The sequence below is a fragment of the Crocodylus porosus genome, unplaced genomic scaffold (genome assembly GCF_001723895.1).
Source record: "Crocodylus porosus isolate Cpor-Errol unplaced genomic scaffold, CroPor_comp1, whole genome shotgun sequence".
Lineage (NCBI taxonomy): Eukaryota > Metazoa > Chordata > Crocodylia > Crocodylidae > Crocodylus > Crocodylus porosus.
The window spans coordinates 31,630,240-31,657,513 of record NW_017728918.1 but is presented as its reverse complement, the minus strand read 5'-3'; the positions used below and the strand labels follow the sequence as shown (position 1 = coordinate 31,657,513).

The 27,274-nt window shown below is 47.0% G+C and overlaps 1 protein-coding gene across 1 annotated transcript; it reads right to left on the bottom strand.

The window, feature by feature from the left end:
• Positions 1–6,812: 6,812 nt before the first annotated feature.
• ADI1 (acireductone dioxygenase 1) lies at positions 6,813–23,309 on the bottom strand. The gene is made up of 4 exons (XM_019537441.1): positions 23,155–23,309; positions 13,186–13,305; positions 11,445–11,624; positions 6,813–7,317 (listed from the first exon to the last, which is right to left on the bottom strand). Exons 1-4 carry the CDS (start codon positions 23,272–23,274, stop codon positions 7,195–7,197), a joined length of 543 nt encoding a protein of 180 aa, XP_019392986.1. The 5' UTR covers positions 23,275–23,309; the 3' UTR covers positions 6,813–7,194.
• Positions 23,310–27,274: the final 3,965 nt, after the last annotated feature.

Here is a 27,274-nt window from a genome sequence, read left to right as displayed (position 1 = left end):
CCCTCCCCGGGAGCCCGGCTTTGACCAGCAGTGCTTCCCTCACGTAGTCGGCTCGGGTTTTTTACCGGTGATTCTCACGGGTTTTCACAGCATTGTGCCTGACTGCCCCGTTAGCTTTTTCCTTTCGTGAAGGGTCTGCTACCGCAAAAAGATTTCACATTCATTATAGGTTTTCACACGCATTTTACTTATACAGGCTATTCTCGATTTAAAACGTTTCGCACTTGCAATGTTTATAAATTGACATCCTGTTTCAACTTTATGATGTCAGTTTTGACTTTATGATGTCAATGCGATGTGACGCCACGTCAGGGAACAAGTTCGCTGTGTTGCCCATCTCCCTGGAGAGCATCTGTCCAAACTTCCTTGGACACTTCCTTTAAGAAAGCAGACAAGACTCCAGAAAAACTTGCAGCCAAGAGTCTTGAGAAGACTCCAGCCAAGAACCCTTCAAAAAGTCCAGCACAGTCACCTCAAAGAAGTCCTTCCCAATCAGCGTGATTGCTATTTACAATATAAATACGTTAATGTAGCTATCAGAGGTGTATAAATTCCCCCATTTATAACATTGTTTCTTATGAGAAAATTGGTTCTGAGTTGCAATGTTTTGACTTACAACGCAGTTTTCAGGAACCAGTTGTGTCGTAAGTCTGAGGACTGCTTGTATGTTCCTTTGACCACAAGATAATAAAAGTGCAACCAGCAGTAAACAGAGTTGGGAGAAAAGACCTTATTTTAAATTCATCTAATTAATTATGGGGCTGGACAAACAGGTCCATACATTCAATTTACATGCAAGGACTGATCAGTAGTTCTGCTGTCATGCCCAGCATCTTGACTGTGGATTCAAACAGAGGAAAAATGGCTTTGCCACATTCAACTTTGCTCCACTCTTCCAATAAGCGAGGATGGCGTTCAACACCGAAAAATGCAAGGTACTCCGTCTTGGGGGAAAAAAACCCTGCAGCATGCTTATAGGCTTGGCAGTGCTACACTTGCTAGTACCACAGCCAAAAGAGACTTGGGGGTCATGATTGACCACAACATGAATATGAGTCACCAATGTGATGTTGCAGTTGGTAAAGCGAGCAAAACTCAGGTTTGCATCCATAGATGCTTCTTAAACAAATCCCAGGATGTCATCCTCCCGCTGTACTCGGCCTTGGTGAGGCCGCAGCTGGAGTACTGCGTCCAGTTTTGGGCTCCACAATTCAAAAAGGATGTGGAGAAGCTTGAGGGAGTCCAGAGGGGAGCCACACGCATGATCAGAGGGCAAGAGAATAGGCCTGATGATGAGAGGCTGAGAGCCATGGGACTCTTCAGCCTGGAAAAGCACAGGCTCAGGAGTGACTTGGTGGCTGCCTATAAGTATATGAGGAGTGTACGTCACCAGAGCGCCCCAAGGGATGACAAGGTCCAGTGGTCACAAACTTCTCCAAGACCATTTTAAGCTGGACATAAGGAAAAACCTCTTTACTGTCTGAGTCCCCAAGGCCTGGAATAGACTCCCTCTACAGGTGGTGCAAGCACCTACTCTGGACTCTTTTAAGAAACATTTGGATATCTATCTTGCTGGGATCCCTTGGCCCTAGCTGACTTCCTGTCCCTTGAGCAGGGGACTGGACCCAATGATCTTCCGAGGTCCCTTCCAGCCCTAATGCCTATGAAATCATATAACATATTTTCCCACATGACTTACAGGGAAATATAGTAGGAACCATTCAGTTCCCATCTCCTTCAGAATTATGACACAAGGGACCCAGTTAGCAGAATTTTCCCTTTCCTTGACCCATTACATCATTCCAGTTTCATATATCAGCTAAAGTTGCAAAACTTATAACTGAGCTTGCTACAAGTGCAGGTATAGCTGAAATATAAATGTAGCTCTAACCTGCTGGTGAAAATCAAAGAAAATCCACTGGTTTCCCAAAACCAGACATAAGTGTCTCCCTAGTTAAACATATTTGATAAAGTATGGAAACCAGTGCTTCTGGTGCCTTTAACCATTATTTTGCTTAGCCCTGGTCTCCATAAAAATGTGTTAAAAGCACCAGCATCCAGTCTTCATTTTCAACAGTTGCTGTTGTTGGTGGAGTTACCATTGGTGGACCGGTAATAGCAGCAAGAAATGTTCCTAAAATTGTTAGTCCCTACTAGGCTCATGGGGTGAATGAGGCCTAGGGCACTAGAGGTTACATCTTTTCTGCTGCAGCCTTTCAGCTGGAGTTTTTTTCTATGCAGCACAGTTGTCAGTTGATTTTGCAGGGAGAAAAGATCAAAAATGACCACAAACGAAGGGATCTGCATTTTTTCCCTCATTACATGTTTTTCCACTGGTTCTTGGTATGACCTTATCTAGTGTCGTATGACATGCCGAAGATCCTAAATGGGGGTACTGGGAAAATGAGAGGGAATGCATCAGAGCTTTTATGGTCATTTTGCTGTTTTCTCCCAAATGAAGGTGCAATGATGGAATTCCTGATTTTTCTTCTCCAAAAACACAAGTTATTTGCTTTTAAAGTAATACTTTTAAAAACTTTGTATCAGTAGCAAGTCATTTATTCTCCGTATGTCATCCACTGTTGGTGGGACCAGTCACATTTTCATCTAATTATTTCTAGTTATTTCAATAAAGGGAAAAACATCCCAAATACATTCATCTGTACTTCTCAATATCATATCTCTCATTTATACACACAAATCCATGATCTGCAAAACTTGACCACATACTCGCACTAAAGCTAATGAGGATAGTCACAAGGTTAAAGTCAAGTGTGTGTTTGTCCCTGGCAGTATAGTATATATTTATCAAAAGTGTGCTGCTACTGGTAAAACCAATGCACAGACAATGATCATTTGAGACGGTGCTGTGGTTGCAAGACTCAGCTTTGATTTCAGCCATGTTTTACCCCTCTTTCCAATTACATTTTCTTTAAGAAGCTGATCTGGGTTCTCCTTTTATACTAGGTAAGTTTCCAAAGGGCTTTCAGTTTGTATTTGTAGTTAGTATCTTGTCTTACTCTTCTTAAACTGAAATGTGCAGGCTGTCACTTTTCCTGCATTTGTATTTATCTTCAAATATGAGTACAGACCAATGGTGAGGGAACAAATAAAAGAAAATTTATTAGAAAATTTGGTTTAGCTTGCGGCATGTTTAATCTTTAAATGTCTTTCTCTGGATTGGGTAGAAACAAAGCAAAACAAACAATTTGTACTTCAAGCTGCTCATTCATTCAGAGGTTAGGCCATCTCCTGTCATCTTAGGTTGCCATTCATACAAAGTAACTGCTGATAAAAATTACTTGTGGTAAGGTCTATATTACCTACCCAACTCGGCTGGAACCACTGTATACACTTGCTTCTGGAGATTTCCTTCTCAGATTCTGCTTAAGAAAAGACTTACTGGATTTCCCCATGTGCTAATTAATACATAGGCAATTGCTTCCATGTTGCCATGCTGCTAATACTGTGTCCTTTAGTACATCTACAAAAACTATTTATACCTGTGTTAGCAGGCTCTTACTGTAGTAGGGGATCCACTGCTACAAAACCGTGGAGGGTCATTTTTAGGTGTTCCAAATGAGAGAAATGGATTTGGTTTAGAGTTTGAGGCCATAGCCCCAAGGGGACTCTACAGTGGCAACATTCACCACAACCACCAGGCTCAGCTCCTGGAATGGAAGTTAGAGAAATTCAAGTTAGATGTCTAAATTCTCTGTCCAATGCGTGAGGAGAGTCAAATGGCCTAGACTGCAGAATACAGCCAGCCAGCACAATAAGCAAGAGAATTCAGTATTTACTTTTGTCAAATTTGGCCAGAGGAGTTCTTGTCTGAATTATGTGCCTGCAGCCCTTGAGGTTAGTATCACAAGGAGGCTGGAGATTTATGGAATGTTCCTGCTCCTGGGCTTGTGTGTCTGCCTTTTGAACACGGACAACTGACTTGCTTTCCCCTAAACATGTAGGGGTGACCACCTGTTACATAGTAGCCAGAGTATTTGATGAGGAAGAAATGGGAGAGCTGGGTTTTAGTCTCCCATCAAACCTTTGGTAGAGTCTCTACCCACCAGGCTATACCTTAGTTTGTGATGGGGATGCTGTTAGCCACTCCTGTTAAAGCTGTGCCAGTGTAGAAATAAAAGCAACATTTACAGGGTAAAGCAAGAGGAACCATGTCCCTATTTCAAGCATGTCCCTATTATCTTAGAAAGGATATGCTGCATTCCTAAACCACTCATGCATTTTATGTAATGCCTTTTTAATGCAATGAGTAGGTCTAAATACAAGTACCCCAAAATGCTCTGTGGTTTGTTGGTTAAGGCATTTTAAGAAGTGGAAATATGGGTTTAAATCTCAGGCAGAGGACTGAATTAAACCTAGGCCTGCCACATTTGGGTGAGTGTTACAACTACTGAACCAGCATTTAAATCCCTCATGTACAGCATTTTAGAAGAAAGGTAGCTATTGCAGCAACCCTCAGCGCAAGACTTGTATGCACTATGCTGCTTCTACCAACAAATTCTGGGAGGGGGGGAGACTGGTGACAGCAAAAAAACTGTTAGAGCACATGTACACCAGTGCAGCTACTGCCAGATGTGAACAGCTCCATTTCACTGGCTGTGCTAGCAGGATGTGAAGTGCAAAGCTATTAAAGGGGCTTAGCTGGCAGAAAGTTTGGGTATGTCTATATGTGCCTTCTGCAACTTGTAAGTGATAGCAGAAGCCTCCTCTCAGTTGGAGAGATGATTCCCTGGTGTCAGGAGAGCTGTGAATATAGCACACTCCTTAGCTCTCCCAACACCAGACTCTAGGTTAGGTTGTGATGGAGTATTGTTAGTCCTCGGCAGTTCTGGAACAGACAGTTTCTAGGTAGTTTAGATTAGACTATCCTCTTACTCTGTAAGACAAGTGACATACAAAGAGAGGAACGTGTGTTGTTTCAACTCACAACTACAACTCTTGAGTAATAATGCAGCTTTTCTTCAAACCTGCTATTTCGTTTTAAGAAACAACATTCATGGTAACAATACCCAAAGTCTTTGTAAGACTGATGAAAAGTCATCATTTTCTAAGAAAGGGATCTTGGCAACTGGATAAACCTTGATAATAGTGTGGGTAGGCAGAATCGACCTAATCCTATTACTACATTCTGAAGATTCCTATCTGTTCCAGATCTACTACCAGATCTACTGCATCTGTGACCTTGCAGAGTCATGGAGAACTGTGTACTGAACATACTGATAAGTTTCCTCTTTACAGCAAAAATGTAGGCAATACCTTTATTGCCAAGGAGGTTTATTACACAAATCTTTCATGATTGAAAGATCTCCACTCCACAGCTAGGGAAGCTGGGACACAGAGAACTACTGGTTTGTCACGCATTACAGCTCAAGTCTGTCGCAGGGCTAGGCATAGAAACCGGTGAATACAGATACAGAAACACTGGGCTTGAGTACATGAGACAATATGAGTAAAGATATGAGTAGCCTGAGTTACTGCACAGTATACATTTCATAAATATTAGGGCTGGAAGGGACCTTGGAAGATCATCGAGTCCAGCCCCCCCACCCAAGGGGCAGGAAGTCAGCTGGGGTCATAGGATCCCAGCAAGATAAGCATCCAATTTTACTCTTGAAGGCGTTCAATGTAGGTGCTTGAACCACCTCTGATGGCAGGCTGTTCCAGAGCTTGGGGGCTCGGACAGTAAAGACATTCTTCCTTACATCCAGCCTAAAACAGTCTTGTAGTAGTTTATGACCGTTTGACCTCATCATCCCTTGGGGCGCTCTGGTGAACAAACGTTCCCCTACACCTCTGAAAAACTTAGAGATGGCCATCAGATCACCCCTGAGCATGCACTTTTCCAGGCTAAAAAGCCCCATGGCTCTCAGCCTGTTGTCATAAGGTCTGTTTTCCTGACCTCTGATCATGCATGTGGCTCTCCTCTGCACTCCCTCGAGCTTCTCCACATCCTTTTTGAATTGTGGAGCCCAAAACGATGCAGTACTCCAGCTGCGACTTCACCAAGGTCGAGTACAAGGGGAGAATGACATCCCGGGATTTGCTTTAGAAGCATCTATGGATGTAAGCCAACGTTTTGGTTGCTTTTCTAGCTGCAGCATCGCATTGCAGGCTCATGTTCATCTTGTGGTCAATAATGACCCCAAAGTCTCTTACTTCCCTAGTGCTAGCCAACGTAGCACTGCCGAGCCTATAAGGATGCTGCAGGTTTTTCCTCCCAAGGTGGAGAACCTTGCATTTTTCAGTGTTAAACACCATGAGGTTCTCATCCGCCCATTTGCTGAGCCTGTCCCGGTCAGCCTGGATCACGTGCCTGTCTTCTGGTGTGGATGCTTTGCCCCAAAGTTTGGTGTCATCGGTGAACTTGATCAGTCCGCTCCTGACTCCAATGTCCACAACATTAATTAAGATGTTGAACAATATGAGTCCAAGGACAGAGCCTTTAGGGACCCCACTGGTCACAGGACACTATGATGATCAACTTCCATCAATTATTACCCTCTGGGTCTGACCACGAAGCCAATTTCCCAGCCAGTGGATCGTGGTGGAACCAAGTCCACAACTGGCCAGTTTCGCCAAGAGGTGATTATGGGATACCACATGAAAGGCTTGTAGCGCCAGTGAATATCTGTTAAGGGATGCTACTGCACAGTAGCCTAATAATACTGTGCAGTAGCATATTAGCACTGTCTATGCTGTCACACACTACTGCACAGTATTATTAGACTACTGCATGGTCAGCATCTTGTGCAGATGCACCCAAAGTCCAGACATGGAGAAGGCAACAAACATTCAAATGAGAAAAATCAGTTTATTAATACTCTCTCAAAGAGCAAATCACTGCAATGCACTGTTACAAAGTCACAGGTCTATGCATCAGGATAGGACTTGGTAAATTGCTTTAAAGGTCCTGATCTACTAATTCATCTTAGAAAGATTCTTAGAGAAAATGAAGCAAGAATTATATAATTGAATATAATGTTCTGTAGTTTGCTAGCAGCCATTCATAATTCAATGAACACAAAGGGTTATCCACTACTTCCAGCCCATCATCCCAAAATAAGTATTAGAGCATTTGGAAAATGGAAGCAGAGCACGTCCTACGGTGAAAAAGTCACTGTTTATATTCTGCTCGGGTTCTGTGATGTTCCACATACTACACCCCAGAGAGCATTACTGCACTGCCTGTTCCAAAAACTGCAGGTAATGTCTTCGAGCCGGGAAGTGGTCAGCTGGCCGGTTGTATGGTGTCCAGACGGGTTCTCCAGCAAACAGTCTCATTGCCTTGACATAATTCTGGTGAGAGAAAACAAACTGGTACTAGTATGACAGCTCCTTTGGAAAGAAGTTAATTTTAAAGCTAAACTTAATGGGTGCATCTACCCATGTGCTTTACTGCAGTGTTGACAATTAGCTTTGCAGTAAAGTGTCATGGTCTACACGTACACCTGTATTAAGGCACAGTAAATTAATTAACATTGCTGTTGAAGAGTACTGTCAAGGCCTGATGTGCTGAAACGCACATGTAAATGGAGATAGGCTGGATGGGGCATGAGGGTGCTAAAGTACAGGGGCTGCCTGCCACCTAGCTCTGCACTTTACCACCCTTGTACCTCAGCTGGCTACTCTGCTGATTGATACCATAACCCAGGACTCAGGGCTTACCCTCCGGGCCTCCTGCCAGCCTTGGGCTGCTCTGCCCCAGTGCATACTGCTGTGGTTCTGGGCATCCATGCAGACTCTGTGCCTGGGACCAGCTGGCTCCAGTATAAACTGTGCTGAAGTTTACCACATCATTTTAATGGCATATATAGATGCACCCAGTGGTTTCTGTAAAGTTATAGTAATCATTTGCAGTCCCATAGAATCTTTCAATGCCTATCTAGATGGTTTAATAGCCTCATGTGACCCCACTGTGTATTTCCATTGTGCTTAAATGCTCTAGAGTGATGTTACAATGGCATTCAACAGTTGTAATGGGTGTAAATGCAGATTTCTTCCAGAGGAGACTAAATGGGATTAAGACAAATATAGGTACCTACATTCCAAGAAGCAACTCAGATTAACTCCACTTCACAAACCACAAGACACATCAGGCATTGCAAGCATATTGCATACCATTTGGCATATCCGTTTTAAATCACAAGGATCCCTAGAGCCCCACCTTTTGCTAACAGACCACAGAAGGGCAGCATATAAATCAACGTGGCTGCCTGAAAATTCTCTAGACACCCAGAGCTTTTGCTTCTGTGCATGCTAAGTGATCCAGTTTGATTGTCTAGGCCAGGGCTGGGCAAAATATGTCCCACAGGCTGCATTTGCCTTCCAGGCCATTTTATCTGGCTCATGGGGCTCCTAAAAATTTAGAAAAATAATATTTGTTTGCTCCTGGCAGCCTGTCAAAGATGATAGGAGTCAGGGGCACTAGGAACCAGGGGGAGTCTGCAGCAGGACTGAGCAGCCCAGCCCTGCCCCACCCCCAGCTATTTCCCTGCCTTCCTGCCCCCACCCTGCTCTACCACCACTTGGCTCACAGTTGCATTGCCACCAGGGAGCAGGGGGCCACCCAGTACCATGGGGCCAGGAGCAGGAGGGGGTTTGCGTGTGTGTTTGTCTTGAAGACAGCATTTAAAGGTCTGTTTTTCGGGGAACTGTTTTATAGAATGACCTTGATGACTCCTGATGACTCTTCATCCGTGGCTATCTTTGGTTGGTTGTCCCTCTGTGGTCACACATCCACGTAGCTTTTCGGGCCTTCTCCTAATTTGGTCTGTTGCCACCAAACTGGGATTCAGGCCCCCTTGATGCTTTTGAGCCTAGTTGCTGGTGTCACTTATCTTGTGTTATTGGACTGTATGGTACATAATTCCTTGGTTCCCAGGCTATGTGTCCTTGTTGTGTTAGACAAGGAGTCTGCCTTGAAGGCTGTGTTCTTGTGTTATGGCATGCCCCCTCAATTCTCAGGCATTTTAAACCATTGTGCAATCACCTCTACATGCACTACACAAACACATGTAAATCAGGACAAAAATATTTTTTGAAATCAAATTAATGAATGTTGTAATACCATGTTTGATTTTTAGAATATAATCTGGTATTTTTCTGGCTCCGAGATGGCAAAACCCCTTGCTGAAAGGAGTACATCTGGGGACAAGGGGAGGAACTGCTGATGGCAAAGGTCAGGGGTTAGGGGGTGGGACATCTGGTCACAAGATGGTAACCAAGGGGCAGGGCACCTGTCAAGGGGCGGGGCTACCGACATGGCCCTCGACATCTTGCCAAAAACTCGGTAAGCGGCCCTCTCCTGAAATAATTGCCTGCCCTTGGTCTAGGCATCTAGCTCCCATGCAAATTCCATTTCAGTCTGGATTAGTTCTGGGGAGACACCGAAGTCATCAGAGGAGCCGACAACATTCCCAACACTGATCCACCATACTGAGTTGTGCTCAGAAAGACCCCCACTGTCACAGCCCACCTTTTGCACAAGAGCCTCGTGTTAGAATATGTGCCCAGTAAATGAGACACCTGGGATTTGGGCCCTCCTCAGCCTGAGTGGATTGAAACTCACCTCTCCCAGAAGACTGTCCTAATTGCCAAACTACTGACTAGTGAAGCAAGGCAATTTATGCATTTTAAGTTAGTCATTGAATAAATTCAGATATAATCCTGGGAGCTGAGACCTAAGGAATGCCTAAGTGTAGGTGCCTCTAGGATCAAATTGGATCTCATCAATGCTACATTACAGACTTCAACACATTCTCAAAAACCCTGGGAGGCAGACAGAGCATTATATCCTTTCTAGGTGCATTTTAGAAACACCTGCTGGATAAGGAATTGCACGTTAGATAAACAGCTATTTTGTGATTCAGTCATGGCTCAGGCATGTTCAGCATCATCAAAAAACAGGCATTTCGGAGTAATTCAGGCATCTAAGGGTGCATCTAGATGAGACGCTAGCCCGCTGTCATTATTGCACATTTATTTAGTACTTGCTAATACTTGTGCCTGCAAATACAGCAGGTGTTTCTAGAATGCACCTAATGAAGGAGATAATGCTCTGCCTCCCAGGTGTCTTGAGAATGAACTTAAGTCTGTAATATACTATTGCTCAGATCCAGTCTGAACCTATAGGCACTTCGTTTACACCTATACTTATATCAGCAAGTGCTAAATAAACGTGCTGTAACTGGTACTGTGCAGTAGCACCAGTAAACACATTTTAGATCACACTACTGCGCACTATCCTAATAGTACTGTGAAGAAGCATTTTAGCACTGTCCATGCTGTGATATACCACTGCACAGTATTTTTTGGCTACTGTGCCATCAGCATCTTGTGTAGATGCCCATTAAGGATCCTATCTGATAAAAAAAAAACTTGTGGTACCTGTGGAATTTGTGGCAGCTGAGCTGAGTTTGGAGGATGGAAAATTTCAACTTAAATCCCTAAAATGGGAGTTAAGTGGGGCAGCAGCAGTTAAGCTCTTTTGTGGTTCTGACCCACAACACCTTTGGTTTTGTCTACACTAGAACAAAACCCAAATTAGAAGCTGGTGTAGTTCACCCAGTGTAGATATACAAAGCAGATGTTTGCACAAAAGGAGCTTTTCTCCTTTTATATGCAGAGCACCACTACTACTAGCCCAACTACTGATTCAAGAATATTCTCATACTTGGACCTTTCTCCCACCTATGCAGGATGGAGAGTTACACACACACACACACACACACACACACACACACACACACACACCCCCACCTAATCACAAGAAGATGAGAGTTCCACAGATGCCAAGACTGTACCCCAAACTCATATAACCATTTATATCCCAAGCCTCCTCTCAGGTCAAAGATCAATGTGCAGTTCACTGCAGAGCCAGGACATAACACAGCTTATGTGACTATCAGGGTTGGTTTTAGTTACGGGACAATGTTCCCCTTCTTACATTTAGTTTAAGGCTCCTAAATGACACCTGCAGTAGATATAGGCATGTTCTTGCTATCCACAGAAAAGACGCACAATAAGGCAGTTTAAGATTCTTTACACTGCTCTACCTTCAGCATGGATGGATCAGTCTCTATGACTCAATCAGCTATGGTAGCACTGTGTATGACAGAGAGCTGTGCAGACTGAATTTGAACCATACAGTGACTTCATGCAAGACAAAGAACAGATAGCAGATGACAAATGGCTCACAGCCACTGCTGATGAGCTGGATCTGGATTATTGAGAAAAATTCAAATCCCTAATTCAGTAAATCAGTTAGTATGCCTCACATTTCTGGTATAATAGTTTGATAATGAAATGCAAATGCTAATGTATTTAGTCACTAATCTGAAATATAAATGTTAACACTTGTTAAAATAGCTTTATAAGTTATATACAAAAATATACGACCATAAGATATAAAGACATATACGAACATTTTCATCCACAGTAAATCGGTGATATATGCCAGCAGGAAGAGTTATCATGTCTCCCTTTTGCATGAAAATCCGGATCCACTTGTCATCTTTGTCTCGAACATCAAAGTAGCCACTTCCTTCAAGGATGTAGCGAATTTCCTCATCCAGGTGTAAGTGTTCTTCATAAAATATTTTTATCTAGGTTAGAAAGAAAGAAGTTTATTTTTTTTAATTTGCTGCAAAGATGAATACGTGACAATTCTACCAGTGCCTGTGAGATTTTTCAAAGGAATCCAGAAAGATATATTATTGGTACACTAACTAATGCACTAAACCATGTTAACTGAACAGAAAGTCCAAACCAGGTTTACCAGGAAAGCATTCATCAGAAGCTGGATATTTGCCTTGGATACACACAAAAAAGATATAGTAAGACTTCCTGCATGTTATACAGGAAAAAGTAGCTCTGCCACCCACAGTATCTAATCTTCTGATTGGTCTTGAAAGCAATGTCATATGGGTTGCCTGATGCAGTGCTTCATATTGCCAACAAGAGACAGGACCAAGGATATTTTCTCTCACTACATGAAACTTTCTAGGCAATTTATGAGCTAAAATGCTGGGCCTTTAAGGGGTTCCTATCCAACACAACTTGTCAGGAGATGAAAAAACCATGCAATGAATGCAGTGGGTCAGAAAAAGTGATAAATGAACAAGTTCCTCAAGGCTTCAAGAAGGATATTGAAAATCCCACTTCAAGCTGGAATGGCACATCGGTGTACATAGCTGATGAGGAAGGACTTTTATTCTGAAGTGCTTAACTGAGAACTTGACAGTATCCATCAGGATATTAGCAATCAGGATATTAGTCCCCAAATTAAAGTATTTCTCATTTGGGGAACTGCAAACACCTCTCAAGCTGATCAAGTGTGCAGCACACTTCAGCCTTAAAAAACAAAAAAACTAATGGGGGGGCGTGGAGGATGGGGATACAGTTTTTACACAGATATTCCATAAAGTACACTTAGCTCTAGGGATGTTTCAATTTCCAAAACTGCAAAATGAGCATGCTCACACATTACTTCATATGTATGGGAGGTCACAAATCGCCTTCAAAATGAATTTGGCAGAAGTTCCAGTTCCCTTTGATGGTGATTATATAAAAATATTTTTGTTATTTAAAATCAATCACCTTGACATCCAAGCCAAGAGAAGGAAGAGTAGCCTCCTTTTTTTCTGAGAACACCTAGAAATTACTTAAAATACTACCAGGTGGTTTGTTACCTTCAGTTAAAATTACTGCTATGCATCAGAACAGCAATGACCAAACTAAGCTTGCTGTTATGAAGTTCACTGGACAAAGTTTTGCCAAAATCCCCAACTGGCAATGATCTGACCTTCATTTGGATGATACTCTCAGTGTTTGCTAGTATTTGTAGGGCTGTGTACATGCCTTAGTCTCAACATGACAAAGGAGAACTGCTTTTAGTATGAGAACTATACTAAAAGCCATCAGGTATAAGATACTAAAGGGAAAGTAACTACAACCCTCTTCTTTATCCCTGCAAAATCCTTGCTAGTTTTAACCCTGGACTCAAACCTGTCATTCTATGAAATGCAGAATGTATTTTTTTCAAATAGTGGGAACATTCAATCTTTGAAGGTTGGGATCTACATGCACACTTCAAACAACAGTGCACACTTTAATGGCAGACTTCAGAATTTATACCTTCTACAATTCAACCTACAGCAGATTTACCTTGTCTTCGTAATTTGGGAGTTTATCTTTATCTATAGTTATTATATCCATCCACGAATAGTTCCTCTCTCTCCGAATCCTTGCTAGCTCTGGGTCAGTCTCATAGATGTCAGCATCCAACTGAGGGGCAAAAGGAAAAGAAGAAAATGAAAATATAAACATCCATAAGAGACAACCCATGATCTGCACAAAGCCACCTTCAAAACCAAATACCCTAATTTGTAGGCCCAGTTACTGCTTTGGCAAATGAGCCCCAGCTATGAGGCGCAGGTGGGCCCTGATTGGAGAAGAGGTCCAGCTGGAGGCCTTAGAAAGCCCTGGGAACTGAAGCATGGTGGGGATTAAATGTTAGAGAACGTAGTGGTGGATGGGTGATGTGTAGTTGAGTTGCTCATGTTTGGTTGCATTCATCCAAAATGGACTGCTAGATATCCCTGGTGCAAAGCCTGGTGTTTTCACCTACAAGCTTGGGTGCGAATGAGACTTTGGCTTGACACCGAGTGACTGCAGATCCCTTATGAGGGTCTGAGATTCTGTGAAGTAGATACAAATGGAGGTTTGAGGTGGGAATGTAGGGGCTGGAGGAGCGCCCATTCGGGCCTCTTCTGGCCTCACAGCTGATCCAGAGAGCTCAGCTGTAGAAGAAACTGGTGGTGTCAGTTGCTTTTCCCTTTGAAGGTTGGACTGGTCAGTCATCACAGGTGAGACTGGCTGATGAATGCAGCACTCTAACTGTGAGACGGGAAAAATATACTGTGGCCGCCCTGTTATGGGTCACAGGCATAGGATGGAGCGACGAACTGAAGAAGTAAACAGAAGACTGCGGCTTTGGTGCCATCACAAAGGCTTCGGCTTCTTCAACCACAGTCTGCACTTCAGCGAGGGAAGCAGCGGTTTGTTGCGAGGGGACAGCCTCCACCTCACTCCACTGGGGAAGAAGCTCTTCTCGGCCAGAATGGCTCACCTGCTTGACTGGGCTTTAAACTAAGTTTGCCAGGGGATGGGCAGACAACCACCAGTACAAGCCCACCAAGCAACGGTCATAAAATCAGCAGGTCAGGCTGCACAAGGGAATTCACTCCTACCCCAGCCCAGGGACAGGACACTTCTAGGAGTGCAGGGAAACCAAGGGCTTCCAATGACAGGCTTACTTGCCTGTACACAAATGCCAGGAGCCTGGGGAACAAACAGGAGGAACTGGCTCTTCTGCTAAACAGAAATGAATACAATCTCATAGGGATAACGGACACCTCATGGGACTCCACCTATGACTGGACCACAAGTATAGAAGAGGGATCGATTTGCTAGAAAAGGGCTGGGGTGTAGTTCTCCATGTGAAGGAGCTATACACTTCTCTACAACCAGAGATGGGCACCCAAGGAGGGTGACCTGAGACCCTCTGGGTTAGAATACGGGGGGAACATGGTGAAGGGGATATAACGGTAGGAATCTACTACAGACCTCCTCATCAGGAGGAAGAGCTTGACCATGAATTTGCTAGGGAACTGGCAGAGGCTGCACGCTCTTCGTGCATGGTTGTCATAGGCAATTTAAACTACCCTGGCATCTAATGGGAAGAGCGCTCAGCCAAATCCGATTGGTTGCAAAGCTTCCTCACTTACATTGATGAGCTCTACTTGTTTTAAGAAGTCTACGAACTAACAAGAGATAAGGCGCTGCTGGACCTGGTACTGGCCAGAGGGGATGATCTAGTGAGCAACTTGAGAATCAAAGGGAAGTTGGGAGACGGTGACCATGAGTTGATCACTTTCTCTATCCATCACAAAGCTAGCAAATCTGTCAGCAATGCAGAAATTCTCGACTTTAGGAAAGCTGACTTTCACCAGATCATGGGGCTAGTTGTCAAGGCCCTGAGAGGCCTTGATCTGACAGGGAGGGGAGTCCGCAATGAGTGGTTGCTCTTTAAGGACGCAATTCTTGGAGCACAAGGGAAGTCCATTCCAGCCCATAGGAAAAGGAGCAAAAGGGCTGGGCAACCCCCTTGGTTCAACAGGAACTGATGGACCTCCTGCACCTGAAAAGATAAGTGTATAAAGGATGGAAGGCAGGAAACACCACTAAGGAGGAGTATTCAGCACTGGCCCACACTGGTAGGGAGTGAACTATGAAAGCCAAGGCTGAAATTGAACTCAAACTGGCTACAGGAATCGAGAACAACAAAAAGTCCTTCTTCAGTTATGTGGGAAGTCAGATAAAACAAGGGCAACACTGGACCCTTGCTAAACCAAATGGGGCAGCTGACAATCAACATGCAGGAAAAAGCTAATCTCCTTAACGATTACTTTGTCAGTTTTAAGGGGATCACCCTGCTTGACAAGATGCAGGATTACCAGCATAAGGGCAAACACATGCCCATCACTGGCAAAGATCTTGTGAGGGAACACCTTGAGAGGCTGGACATCCACAAGTCAGCTGGCCCAGATGGAATGCTCCCGAGAGTACAAAGGAACTGGCTGACATCACTGCATGGCCAATGGCAAGGATATTTGAGAACTCATGGTGCTCAGGAGATGTTCCTGAAGATTTGAAAGAGGACCAATGTGGTGCCTATCTTCAACGAAAGAAGGAAAGTGTTGTAATTATTTTGCACTTGTTATGTGTTATAACCTTTTGTAATAGGTGGCCATGTTCGCATATGCCAACTAGAGGCTTGCATAGTGTTTACGTAACAGGTGCTAAGTAAATAAGAGACTCTAACGTTGCAATTACAGAAGAAACAGAGGTTGGGATTTTCCACAATGAAGAACTGCCACACGCGATCAGACTGCCCTGCATCACTGAGGGTATAAAAGACATTGCACTACGAACTTTGGGGTCTTTGTGCGCCCGACGGAATGTAGTCACGGATCGATTCGAACTCGGAGCGACCTTCGGCCCGGCCAGCCGGAGGGGAGGACGCCAGACCTGCCTGACCCTGGCGACCAACCCCAGAAACACCTCGCCAGAACACAACAGCAGTCTCACACGTCGCTAGGGTGCGTGAGACGTCGGTGAGTGTGTGCTCACTGGTGGACACAACACCACTGATTCTGTTTTGTTTAACGTTTCATCAATAAAGTTAAGCCTGACCACCTATAACATTGTCAGAGTGTGATCTGCTGTAAGCCCGACTATCGAAAGATCCTGTAACATGGCGTCACGAACAGGATGGTCGGCTGCAGATCGCGACAGGGATGATCAGTCCCGCTGTTGGACATGTCCTTGGGCATCCGGCTGTAGGCAGCTTGTGGACGCTGATGAACTTTGGCGCCATCTGCAATTTCATCAGGCTCCCAGCCACACCAATAATGACGGGACCCAAGTATTTTGCGTGTGGCTTGGGGAAGACCCCAGGAGACCTTGGGAAGCTCGTCTTACGGGCCGTGCTCTCGGCTGCATATTAAGAGATCCCGCAGTCGCACATGAAGGATCTCGTGTGCAGCGCCCTCCCAGTCACCGGAGCCATACCCCGTCTGCCACCTCCGTTCACACCGTGACTGAAAGACCCGACAGCCCCTCCGTGGCGGTTCACCCCATCCGTACCAAACCTCATCTGATCCCATCGCTGCTTACTCTCCTCGACAACCTTACGGCGGAGGGAAAAATCGAGCCGGTGCAGTACAGCCATTATGTATCCCCTGGCTGGGGAATACCTAAACCGAAAAATCCCTCTGAAGCTCGCCTGGTTGTCGACTACCGCCAAGCCAATAAACGCTCAGACCTAGTCCAGCTTGTTCCAGTCGTAACATTACCGGACCTCCAAGCGGAACTCTTACAGGTCATGGCCCAAAGCTCCTGGACTGCTACCACCATTGACCTGTCAAATATGTTCTTCAGCCTCCCTCTTCTTGATCCTGAGAGAGTCCTGTATATGAGCATCCACTGGAGGGACATCAACATTGCCAAGTCCCAGTTGGAACCCTCCTCCAGCTGCATATTTTTGGGCACTCAATATACTCGTCGGGGTCGCATCACATCGCCAGCTGCAGTGCCCACCCCACCATGGGATACGGCCTCTGACACAGGCCCCATGCCAAAGCAAGCCCAGCAATTCTTAGGCAGTATCAACTGGCTCCACCATCACGTTGTGCCTGAACACCTCAGTACACTTGCAACATTACAGCGCCGACTGCGAAAGAGGACGACAAATCATCAACCCTGGATGCGGCGAGATAACCGCCAAGTCCACGATCTTATCCAAGCCACCACTTCCACACCGCTAGTGCCATTTAGCCCAACGACACCGCTTCGCGTTACCATTGGTTGGACCCCTACACATCTTTGAGTCACAGCACACACCTCTAAGGGCCCGGCCACATTTCTTAACCGGACCCTCCATAAGGAGCAACATCGTTATGGACACCTGGGCAAATTATTGCTCTGCCTGTGTTTGGCATCTGAACATCATCTTCACCATAGCATTCATGACCTCTACGGCCCAGGTGCCACCCTACTCACACACCTCAATCCTACGCGAATGCCGGGAGACTTCCATGGGGCTCCTTCCACCTGGCACACGCTGGTGACACATGCCCAATACGATTGGGCTGCGTGGGCATGTCACGGCAGTGCCACCGTCACCCCGACTATTCTTTCCTGTCCTATCTTGTATGGGACTTCGCTTTCAGGAAACGTGGCCAGTGATGGTACGTCACAATTCGGTGGCGGGTTTGCTTGGAAGTGTTCGTTATGGGCTGCCAGCCACATAGAATGGGCAAACCCTGACTGGCGCGACACACCAGACGCACCTCTTACGCATCAAGCGCAGGAGCTCGAGCTGCGGGGAGCCATCGGCGCACTTAAACACATCGCCATCGCACATGACCAGCCATTTATAACAGTGGTCCTTGTCCTGGATTCTTGCTGGGTCTGTGATGTCCTTACGGGAGTAGCCAAACCAGAATGTTTTCGCTCCCAATGGGATGACATCTTTGAAGTACTCCACCACACGAGTTATCTCCCGATGATCCGACATACTAACTCTCATGTGCCGAACACTGACCCATTACATCAGACCGTCGATGACTGGCTAGCTCTAGGTCCAAAGACAACGTCACACGATTGCATTGATGACGTTATACATCCAGCCACGGCGGTGCACAGGCCGCTAAAACCGGTCTGCGATCTGTACCTTAAATGGCTTCATGACCTATGGGGCCATCCCGGTTCAGACACTACCATGCGGCGTTATCATAATGTAGGCGGCTGGCAATACACCACCCGTAACGGCCTACCCACACCACGTGATTGGCGACGCGTGCTCCAAGCCTGCCACCAGCGTGCCCAGATTAAACCTTTTAGAAAGAAATGTTTCTAGGGAGCTTATAACGCTGAGCAACACCAACCTGGGGCATTTTGGCAGGTTGATCTAATGGGCCCACTTCCTAATGCGTGCCAGCATCCCAAGGCACTTGTCATTGTCGACCTCGGTTCCCGTATGGTCGGTGCGATTCCCATGACTAGAACCGACGGGCCTCATTGTGCTCAAGCTCTGTTGCACCAATTTTCTCAACGGCAGACTCCACGGGAAATACAATCTGATGGTGGGCCACCTTTCAACAGTCACCACATTCGCAACTTTCTCACAACGCATAATATTCGTCATCACATACATCTACCGTATCACCCCCAGTCCAATGGCGTCATGGAATACGCCACTGGAGAATTAAAGCGTAAACTCTTATTGGAACTGAAACAAACTGATTTCAAGGGATGTTCAAAAGTGCTTTCACAAACCCTGCTCAACCTCAACAGTGGAAAAAATCTCTGGGCAGTAGGACCTCTTCAGGCTCGAGAAGGATGGGACCCAGACTTTAAACCTGGGGACCCCGTATGGGTCGCCTTCCCCACCTCAACACCAACCAAGTATCCACCCACATTTCCTGGCGTGGTCGTTGAACCCACGGCTTTAGCTCATACCTACAAGCTCCGTTTAATCAACTCAGCCGATGATCACGAGCATTTAGTACATTTCAACTGGCTAAAGCCTCACCGTGTTTTGTTAAGCTAACAATCATTTATTTTCTAAGTCAGGTAACCCTTCGCGATGTCCGCCCATCGACAGGACGAGGAGGCCGATACCGAACCTCTCATCCGCCCATCCATCGCGCTGCCACCGCGAGACCCACGGGCACTGCCCCTGTCATTCGTGGGGCTATGAGTGAGACTTGTGGGGAGACCAAGGGGATCGGGAGCAACCGCCCCCACATCGGGACCGAGTGTACCCCCCACGCCGGCATCGGAAGCCATGGTTACTCTTTTTGATTTATTTTCTGTTGTTAACTAATATCATTGTAATGCATTCCTTTACAAAACGCGCAAAGCGGAGTTTAGATTTATCCCCATTACCCATTGCGGACAACTTATTCCTCCGCACCTCACAGGAGTGGATGTTACTCACTGGACACACGTCAGGCTCGGTTTGTGCCCATGCACCCACCTCAGCTGCAGATAGCCCCTTTAGTATAGCCGTTATCCCTGTTAATTACACGGAGTTATTTCTGAGTTTTACACGTAATTCCCCTGGTAACGAAACTATCCACTATTTAGCTTGTAAAAAGACTTGTTCCGTTAAAACCCTCACTTATGCATGAAAGTGGAATGGTACCCACCCGATTAATTGCATGGTCCAAGATGTGCCACAGGGTTGCTTTAATCTTACCCATGGGCCACCTTGGGGAGCGCCGCACTCCATCGTGCCCGACCCCAATAATGTTACTCTCTCTATTCCGTCACTTCCTCAAGCCGTTTTACGAACGGTAAAAGCTAAACTCTCTACCCTCGACACCAAATGTTTTTGGCCGGGGTGTCACACTATTCCATGTACCTTCAAAACGTCCACGTCAAGGAGGGCTTTTGAAGATGCTACAGCATTCCGTCTATTCTCCACAAAAGTTTTTATGACAATAGGAAGTAATTTCAGTTTATCTACTCATCGCAAAGCATTTAAAACCTTCACCAACCACTTTAGCCCGGACCTCAAGTCATTATTAGCCCTCTACAATACGAAACACCCCCCACTAGTGTGGCTAATTCCAGCTCCCCACGACATCATGTTTTCTTGCCAACGGGACAAAAATTCAACCCAGGCCATTTTATATAGTCATTTTCCATATCTTTCGAACATCTGGTGTATTTTGGTGCAGGTTACTCTATGCCCGTATCAGTTTTCCAATGTTACTCATTGGAACGCCCCGCTCACGCTCCCAAACAACACTCGGAAACGCCGCAACGTAGTTTCCACTGACCAAATCACAGGTGTCATGGGGGAATCAAAATTCTGGTCCAGTATGACCCACACTGAGCGCAGAAAGTTTGCTACCGGGTGGACTCTATACGCTATGTTTGCCACTGGTGCTTCTGCCTCTGCTTTAGCCATTCAGCAGTTACAGACTTTAGAATTGTTAGCAAGACTCGCCAACAGTACGGCAGATGCTTTAGAAGTGTTTAATCGACAGTTGCAGGACAACTCTAAAATGGCGTTCCAAAACCGTCTCGTACTGGATTTCATGCTAGCTAAAGAGGGTGGGTTCTGTGCGACGTTGAACCTCACTGCACCACACAAGACTTGCTGTCTCGTCATTTATAATGCCTCAGAACCCGTCTCCAAAGCTATCAACCAAATCCGCAAGGTAGCAGAAGACACACGCACAATCGTTCAGACCCCTTTTAACTGGCTATCAAGCACATTCGAGTCACTATTTAACCTTCAACTTTCGCTGTGGTTGGTAAATTTGTTAACGCCCCTGCTTACAGTCTTGATTGTTGTTTTAGTTGGGTCTTGCTGTATTGGCTTAGTTGTGCATTGTATCCGACGTCAGGTTACATCTGTTATGCTCATTACACGTCACAAGTACCTTCCCCAGACGAATGCTAACTCCCAAGAAATGAGGCGAAGCGCATTATAAAGCTAGTTCAATAGCCAAGTTCCGTTTTTGTTTGACTACTTAAATTTAATGGTAATACTTACCTTAAAATGTTTGTGTTAACCTATCTATCATCACTATAGTAACGGCTTGTTTACTTATTTGTTGTAAGCCACTTGGCTCACATGGCCAGGGGGGCATGTTGTAATTATTTTGCACTTGCTGTGTGTTATAACCTTTTGTAATAGGTGGCCGTGTTCGCATATGCCAACTAGAGGCTTGCATAGTGTTTATGTAACAGGTGCTAAGTAAATAAGAGACTCTACGGTTGCAATTACAGCAGAAACAGCGGTTGGGATTTTCCACACAGGGTTTCCCAAGGGAAAGTCCAGCGTCTGTCAGTAATGTGACAGTCACCGCTCCGAGCCAATGAAGAAGTGCCACATGCAATTAGACCGCCCTGCATCACTGAGGGTATAAAAGACATTGCACGACGAACTTCGGGGTCTTTGTGCGCCCGACGGAACGTAGTCACGGATGGATTTGAACTCGGAGCGACCTTCGGCCCGGCCAGCCGGAGGGGAGGACGTCAGACCCGCCTGACCCTGGCGACCAACCCCGGAAACACCTCGCCAGAACACAACAGCAGTCTCACATGTCACTAGGGCGCATGAGATGTCAGTGAGTGTCTGCTCACTGGTGGACACAACACCACTGATTCTGTTTTTTTTAATGTTTCATCAATAAAGTTAAGCCTGACCACCTATAACATCGTCAGAACGTGATCTGCTGTAAGCCCGACTATTGAAAGATCCTGTAACAGAAAGAAGACCCAGGGAACTACAGGCCAATCAATTTGACCTCAATCCCTTGAAAGATCCTGGAAAAAATCATCAAGGAAACCAGCTAACAGAAGAAACAGTCTGTGAGCTAGCCAACATGAGTTTGTTGCGGGTAGGTCATGCCTGACGAACCTCATTTTCTTCTATGACCAGGTGATACGTCACCTAGGCAAAGAAGGGGTTGATATCATGTATTTGAATTTCAAAAAAGCCTTTGACCTGGTGCCACATGTCCTCATGGTAAAATTGGGAAACTGCGGCCTTGACTACTCCACAGACTGATGGCTGGGGACCTGGCTGCGAGGTCGGATCCAGAGTGTGATAGTCAATCGAATCGAATCAACATGGTGCATGATGACCAGTGGCATCCCCCAGGGCTGCATACGCAGACCTGTACTCTTTATTATGTATATAAATGATCTGGACTCTGGTGTCAGAAGTGGACTGGCTAAGTTCGCTGATGACACCAAATTATAGGGAAGTATATGGTCACACTAAAGGACAGGCCAGCAATTCAGGCCAACCTCGACAGACTTGCAAGGTGGGCAAATCAAACCTTGATGGCATTCAACACCAAGAAATGCAAGGTGTTCCACCTCAGGAGAAAAAACCCACATCATACTTATGGGTTTGGCAGTGTTACGCTTGCTAGCACCACAACTGAAAGAGACTTGGAGATCACTCAGGGATCCTGGTCTTCTGTGATAAAAAACTGCAAATTCTCTGATAAAAATCCCAAAATCTGTGCTTAAAATTAAATGCCCCCCACAGCCCTGCTGCTGTCCCTCACTCCCCCCCACAGCCATTTGATCCCAGGTGACTTCCTGCCCCTTGGGCAGGGGGCTGGACCCCATGATCTCATGCAGCCCCTTACAATCTAGGACTTCTGTTCTAAAAAAATGCTGGGTGCTGCTTTAGCTCTGCTGGCTGGGAGGAGCCAACTCCCCAGATGGGAGTCAGGCAGGGAGGAGGCAGCCCCTGCCCTGGGCACCTTATGCACCAGCAAATCCCACTGCCCTCCCTGTGGGGAAGCATTCAGGTGGGCGGGAGCCTCTTCCAGTGCGGCTGAAGGAGGCACCTGGGAAGGGGGGTCACTGCTGCCCAAGGCGGGCACGCAGGACTGGGCCCTTGTGGGTCCTAGCTCGGGCTCTTTAGCTGACCCTCACTGCTCACGCCTGGGGGCCCTTTCCCCGGGCAGCGCCCACGGGCTCCCTGCGGCTCGGTGGCTGAGGCCGTGCAGTGGGGGCCGGGTCCTCGCCTACTTTCCAGTGGAGGACGCCGAGGCGGCGCAGCTGCTCCAGGCCGACGGGCCGGGGGGGCTCGCACTGGTGGGGCTTCCGGGGGTCCGCAGTCCCCTCCTCCATGTACCACGCCTGCACCATTTCGGTGCCGCGGCCGCGAGGGGCCGGGCCGGGAACTGTTCCGGGTGGCAGCGCGCGGCCTTCCGGCCACGTGCTGCAGAGCCCGCCCCTCGGGGTTGCCCCGCCTGGGGGGAGTGCGCAGCCCCGGGCTCCACGTGCCGCCCGGCCTCGGCAAGCGGGGGCAGGGAAACAGCCGCCCCGCGCGCCGCAACATTTTCTCAGCTTGGCCAGGCCTGTCTGCTGTGCCCCAGCGCCCACCCAGGGCGCTGTAAGCCTCCTTGAATAAGGGAGAGCTGTGGGCGCAGCCATCAGCTGTTTGCTTGGGACACCTGGAAAAAAGAAAACAAGGAGCGGAGGGAGACAGCTCCACACTCACCCCATCAGAGCCTCCTTCCTGGCTCTGTAGATGTCCAGCGTGGACAGAGGAGCCAGGGGGAGGTAGACAGGAAGCCCCAGGGCTTGATGGGACAGCATCTCCCCTTCATGGCTTTCATAGACGTTAGGGAAGGGACCTCCGGAGATCATCGAGTCCAGCCCCCCCTGCCACCCCTCCAAAGGGCAGGAAGACAGCTCACGTCAAAGGATCCCAGCATGATAAGCATCCAAATGTCTCTGAAAGGAGTCCAGAGTAGGAGCTTGAACCGCCTCCTGCGGCAGTCTGTTCCAGGCCTCTGGGGCTCGGACAGTAAGGAAGTTCTTATGTCCAGCCTGAAACGGTCTTGGAAGAGTTTCGACCTTGTTGTCCCTTGGGGCGCTGTGGTGAACAGAACACCAACAGCCCCCACCCGTCCCTCACGGTGGGCTGCATGGCCAGGCCACAGTGGCCGTGAGGACTGCTGGCTCCCACTGGGAAGCCAGCATTTTATTTCGGTAAGGTTTTTTTGGTGGGGGGTGGGGATGCCCAATTCCACAATCACTGTGAAACTGCAATTTAAGTAGGTCCCTACCTATGACCCCTTTCTAAACAGCCCCACACAAGTGTCTGTTAACCAGCATTTAAAACAAAGAGGCTAGCTTCAGCCCAGGTCATGTGCTGGAATTTTAATGGTTTTAAGACTCCCTATACTTGAAAAAGAGCAATTACGCCCAAAAGCTTGCCAAGAACCTTTTCCCAGCTGCTCAGTTGGTCTAATAAAAGATACTGCATCTACTCAAAGAACCTTGCCTGCCAATGTAAACATGAGATTTTCCATGGACAGTAATTTTGACCAGAATCCAAATTAGGCCAAGACCCAGCACTTTCTGACTTAAACTCATGATCCAGATGTTATTCTAGGGACAGAGCAGTCCCCAGCACCACACTGCAACGCCAGATGTGTTCTAAAAGCACTGCTCAAATATGGCTGGAACACAGCTACACTGAGTAAAAAAAAAAATTCTGGCTTCTATAAGCAGGAAAAAGCCAAAACAAAACATTACAATGCCTGTTTTTACTCTAAACTGTTACTCTCCAACATAGCTATGACATACTTTGTTAAAGGCATTGCGAAACAGGGAAATCCACACAACCTGAGAAACTTGTGGGCAGGTTTGAGCTCTCTAACCAAGCTGCTAACTCCACTTTGGATATGCAGCCTTTCGCCTTCTCTTTTGTCTCTTTATCTATATGGTGGCCTGAAATTATAAAGGGTGGTATTTAATAACAAGTAATAGGTAAGTGCTAACCCACCAAAATACAATCACCTTAGACAATAAGGGAGCTCCAATTGAAAAGAAAGATGGCTCAGGGGAAAGTCAACTTGGCAATGCCTGGCAGGGGACCAAAGGACCAAACAATGTCGCAAACAAGTAGGAGCTGAGTGCTTTGGGGTCTCTTTCTAGCTATGTTCAGCATGTGATGCTGAAGGGGATTGTCTGCTGTCTAAGCCTGCTGGCTTCCTAAACACAGATGGAGCCCCAGACACCCTACAACAGGGGTGAGCAAAATACAGGCCGTGAGTTTCTTGTTTAAAGCAAAAATATTGGCAAGACCTTTATTGCTGAGGTTTATTACACTAATCCTTCACGATTACAAGATCTCTATTTCACAGCTGGGGAAGTTGAGGCACAGAGAACTGTTTGTCCAACATTACAGAGCAAGTCTGTGGCAGGGCTAGGAATAGAAACCAGTGAATACAGATAAAGAAACACTGGGCGTGCCTACACAAGATGCCACTGCACAGTAAGTAATCAGAGTTCATGCACAACAGCACCAATGTTTTTTAAGTGATGGTACTGCACAGTAGCCTAATAATGCTGTACAGTAGTGTATTACTACTGTCCATGCTGTGACATGCTACTGCACAGTATTATTTGACTATTGCACAGTCAGCATCTTGTGCAGATGCGCCCACTGTTATCTGGTCCAGACTTGAAGAAAGCAACAAATATTTAAATTAGAAAAATCACTTTATTAATACTCTGTTCAAGAGCAAATCACTGCAATGCACTGTTACAAAGTCACAGGTCTATGTATCAGGGTAGGACTAGGAAAATTGCTTGTAATGGTCCAGATTTGCTCATTCATCTTATACAGATTCTTAGAGAAAATGAAATGCTTCTCCCCTTACAGTGAGTCTGGGGCTCCTAATTGACGCCTGCAGTAGACATGGGTATGTTCGACTATCTGCTGATGAGCTGGATCTGGATTGCTGACAGAAATCCAAGGATCAGATTCAGTGAATCAGTATTCTTCACATTTCTGCTGTAATATAGTTTGATGATAAACTGCAAATCCTAATACATTTAGTCACTAATCTAGAATATAATATTTTTTACACTTGTTTGGTAAAACAGTTTTATTGGAATGTAAGATATAAAGTTATACACAAACATTTTCATCCGGTATAAACTGGTGATATATGCCAGCAGGAAGCATTATCACGTCTCGGTTCTCCATGAAAATCCAGATCCATTGGTCATCTTCATCTTGAATGTCAAAGTAGCCACTTCCATTGAGGATGTCTTGATCTTGATCAGGTGTTCTTTGTAAAATATTTTTATCTAGGTTAGAAAGAAAGAAGTTTCTTTTTTAAAATTTGTTGCAAGCAGAAATAAGTCTAAGTCTGACAGTTCTACCACTGCCTGAGATTTTTCAAAGGAGTCCATGAAGATACAGAACACTTTTAAAAAGTGTTATTGGTATTATTATAATGCACAAAACTGTGTTAACTGAACAGAAAGACCAAGCCAGGTTTAGCAGGAAAGCATCCATCAAGAGCTGGATATTTATCTTGGATGCACACAGAAAAGATATACTAGGGAAAAGGGGGAAAGGAGCTGGCGCCGGGGGCAGCGTGGCTTGCCTCCCGGGGCCGCTGAGGGCAGCACGACCTGGCAGGGCCGGCCCAGGGTGCGGGGAGGCCGCAGGACCTCCGAGCGAAAAAGCGGCTGTGCCTCCTGGCGCCAGCTCCCGCCAGTCCCGGGGCCGGGGAGCGAGCTGGCGCCGGAGCCTCCCCCGGGGGCGCAGCCGGGCAGTTGCCGCCCCAAGCCTCAGGCGCAGGATGCAAGTTCCCGCCGCCTCCCCGCGCCCCGGGGCACGTCCCCGCCGGCTCGTGCCGCCCCCAGGGCCGGACACGGGGGTGGGAGCCAGCGACAGCCGGGCGGTGCCCCGGGGCCAGTGCCGGCGGGGCCCAGCTGCCCGGCCCCGGGGCTGCTCCGCAAACGTCGTGCGCGGCGGGCGGGGGTGAGCGCGGGCTCCGCCCGGCCCCGGGACGCACGCGCCTCCGGCGGGAACAGCCTCCCCGGGGGCCGCCGGCCGCTAGGCCCGGAGCAGCTCTGCGCTTCAGCGCGGCCCCGGCGGGCCCGACAGCGAGACTGCGGCTCCTGCCAGCCAGGGCCTCTCCCCCCGCGCGCGGCGCGGCGCGGCGCGGCGCGGCACAGCCCGCGCCCGCGGGGAGCACCGCCTTTGTCCCACTTCTCCCGCGCGCCTGGGGAGACTCCGCGCGGCCCTCCCCGGGAGCCCGGCTTTGACCAGCAGTGCTTCCCTCACGTAGTCGGCTCGGGTTTTTTACCGGTGATTCTCACGGGTTTTCACAGCATT

Coding starts and splice junctions, on each gene's coding strand:
- ADI1 (XM_019537441.1), bottom strand. CDS start 23,274: ATGGTGCAGGCGTGGTACATGGAGGAGGGGACTGCGGACCCCCGGAAG. Junction 11,625..13,185: donor TCCCAAATTACGAAGACAAG/GTAAATCTGCTG, acceptor TTTCTAACCTAG/ATAAAAATATTTTATGAAGA. Junction 7,318..11,444: donor GATTTACTGTGGATGAAAAT/GTTCGTATATGT, acceptor TTCTCTCACCAG/AATTATGTCAAGGCAATGAG.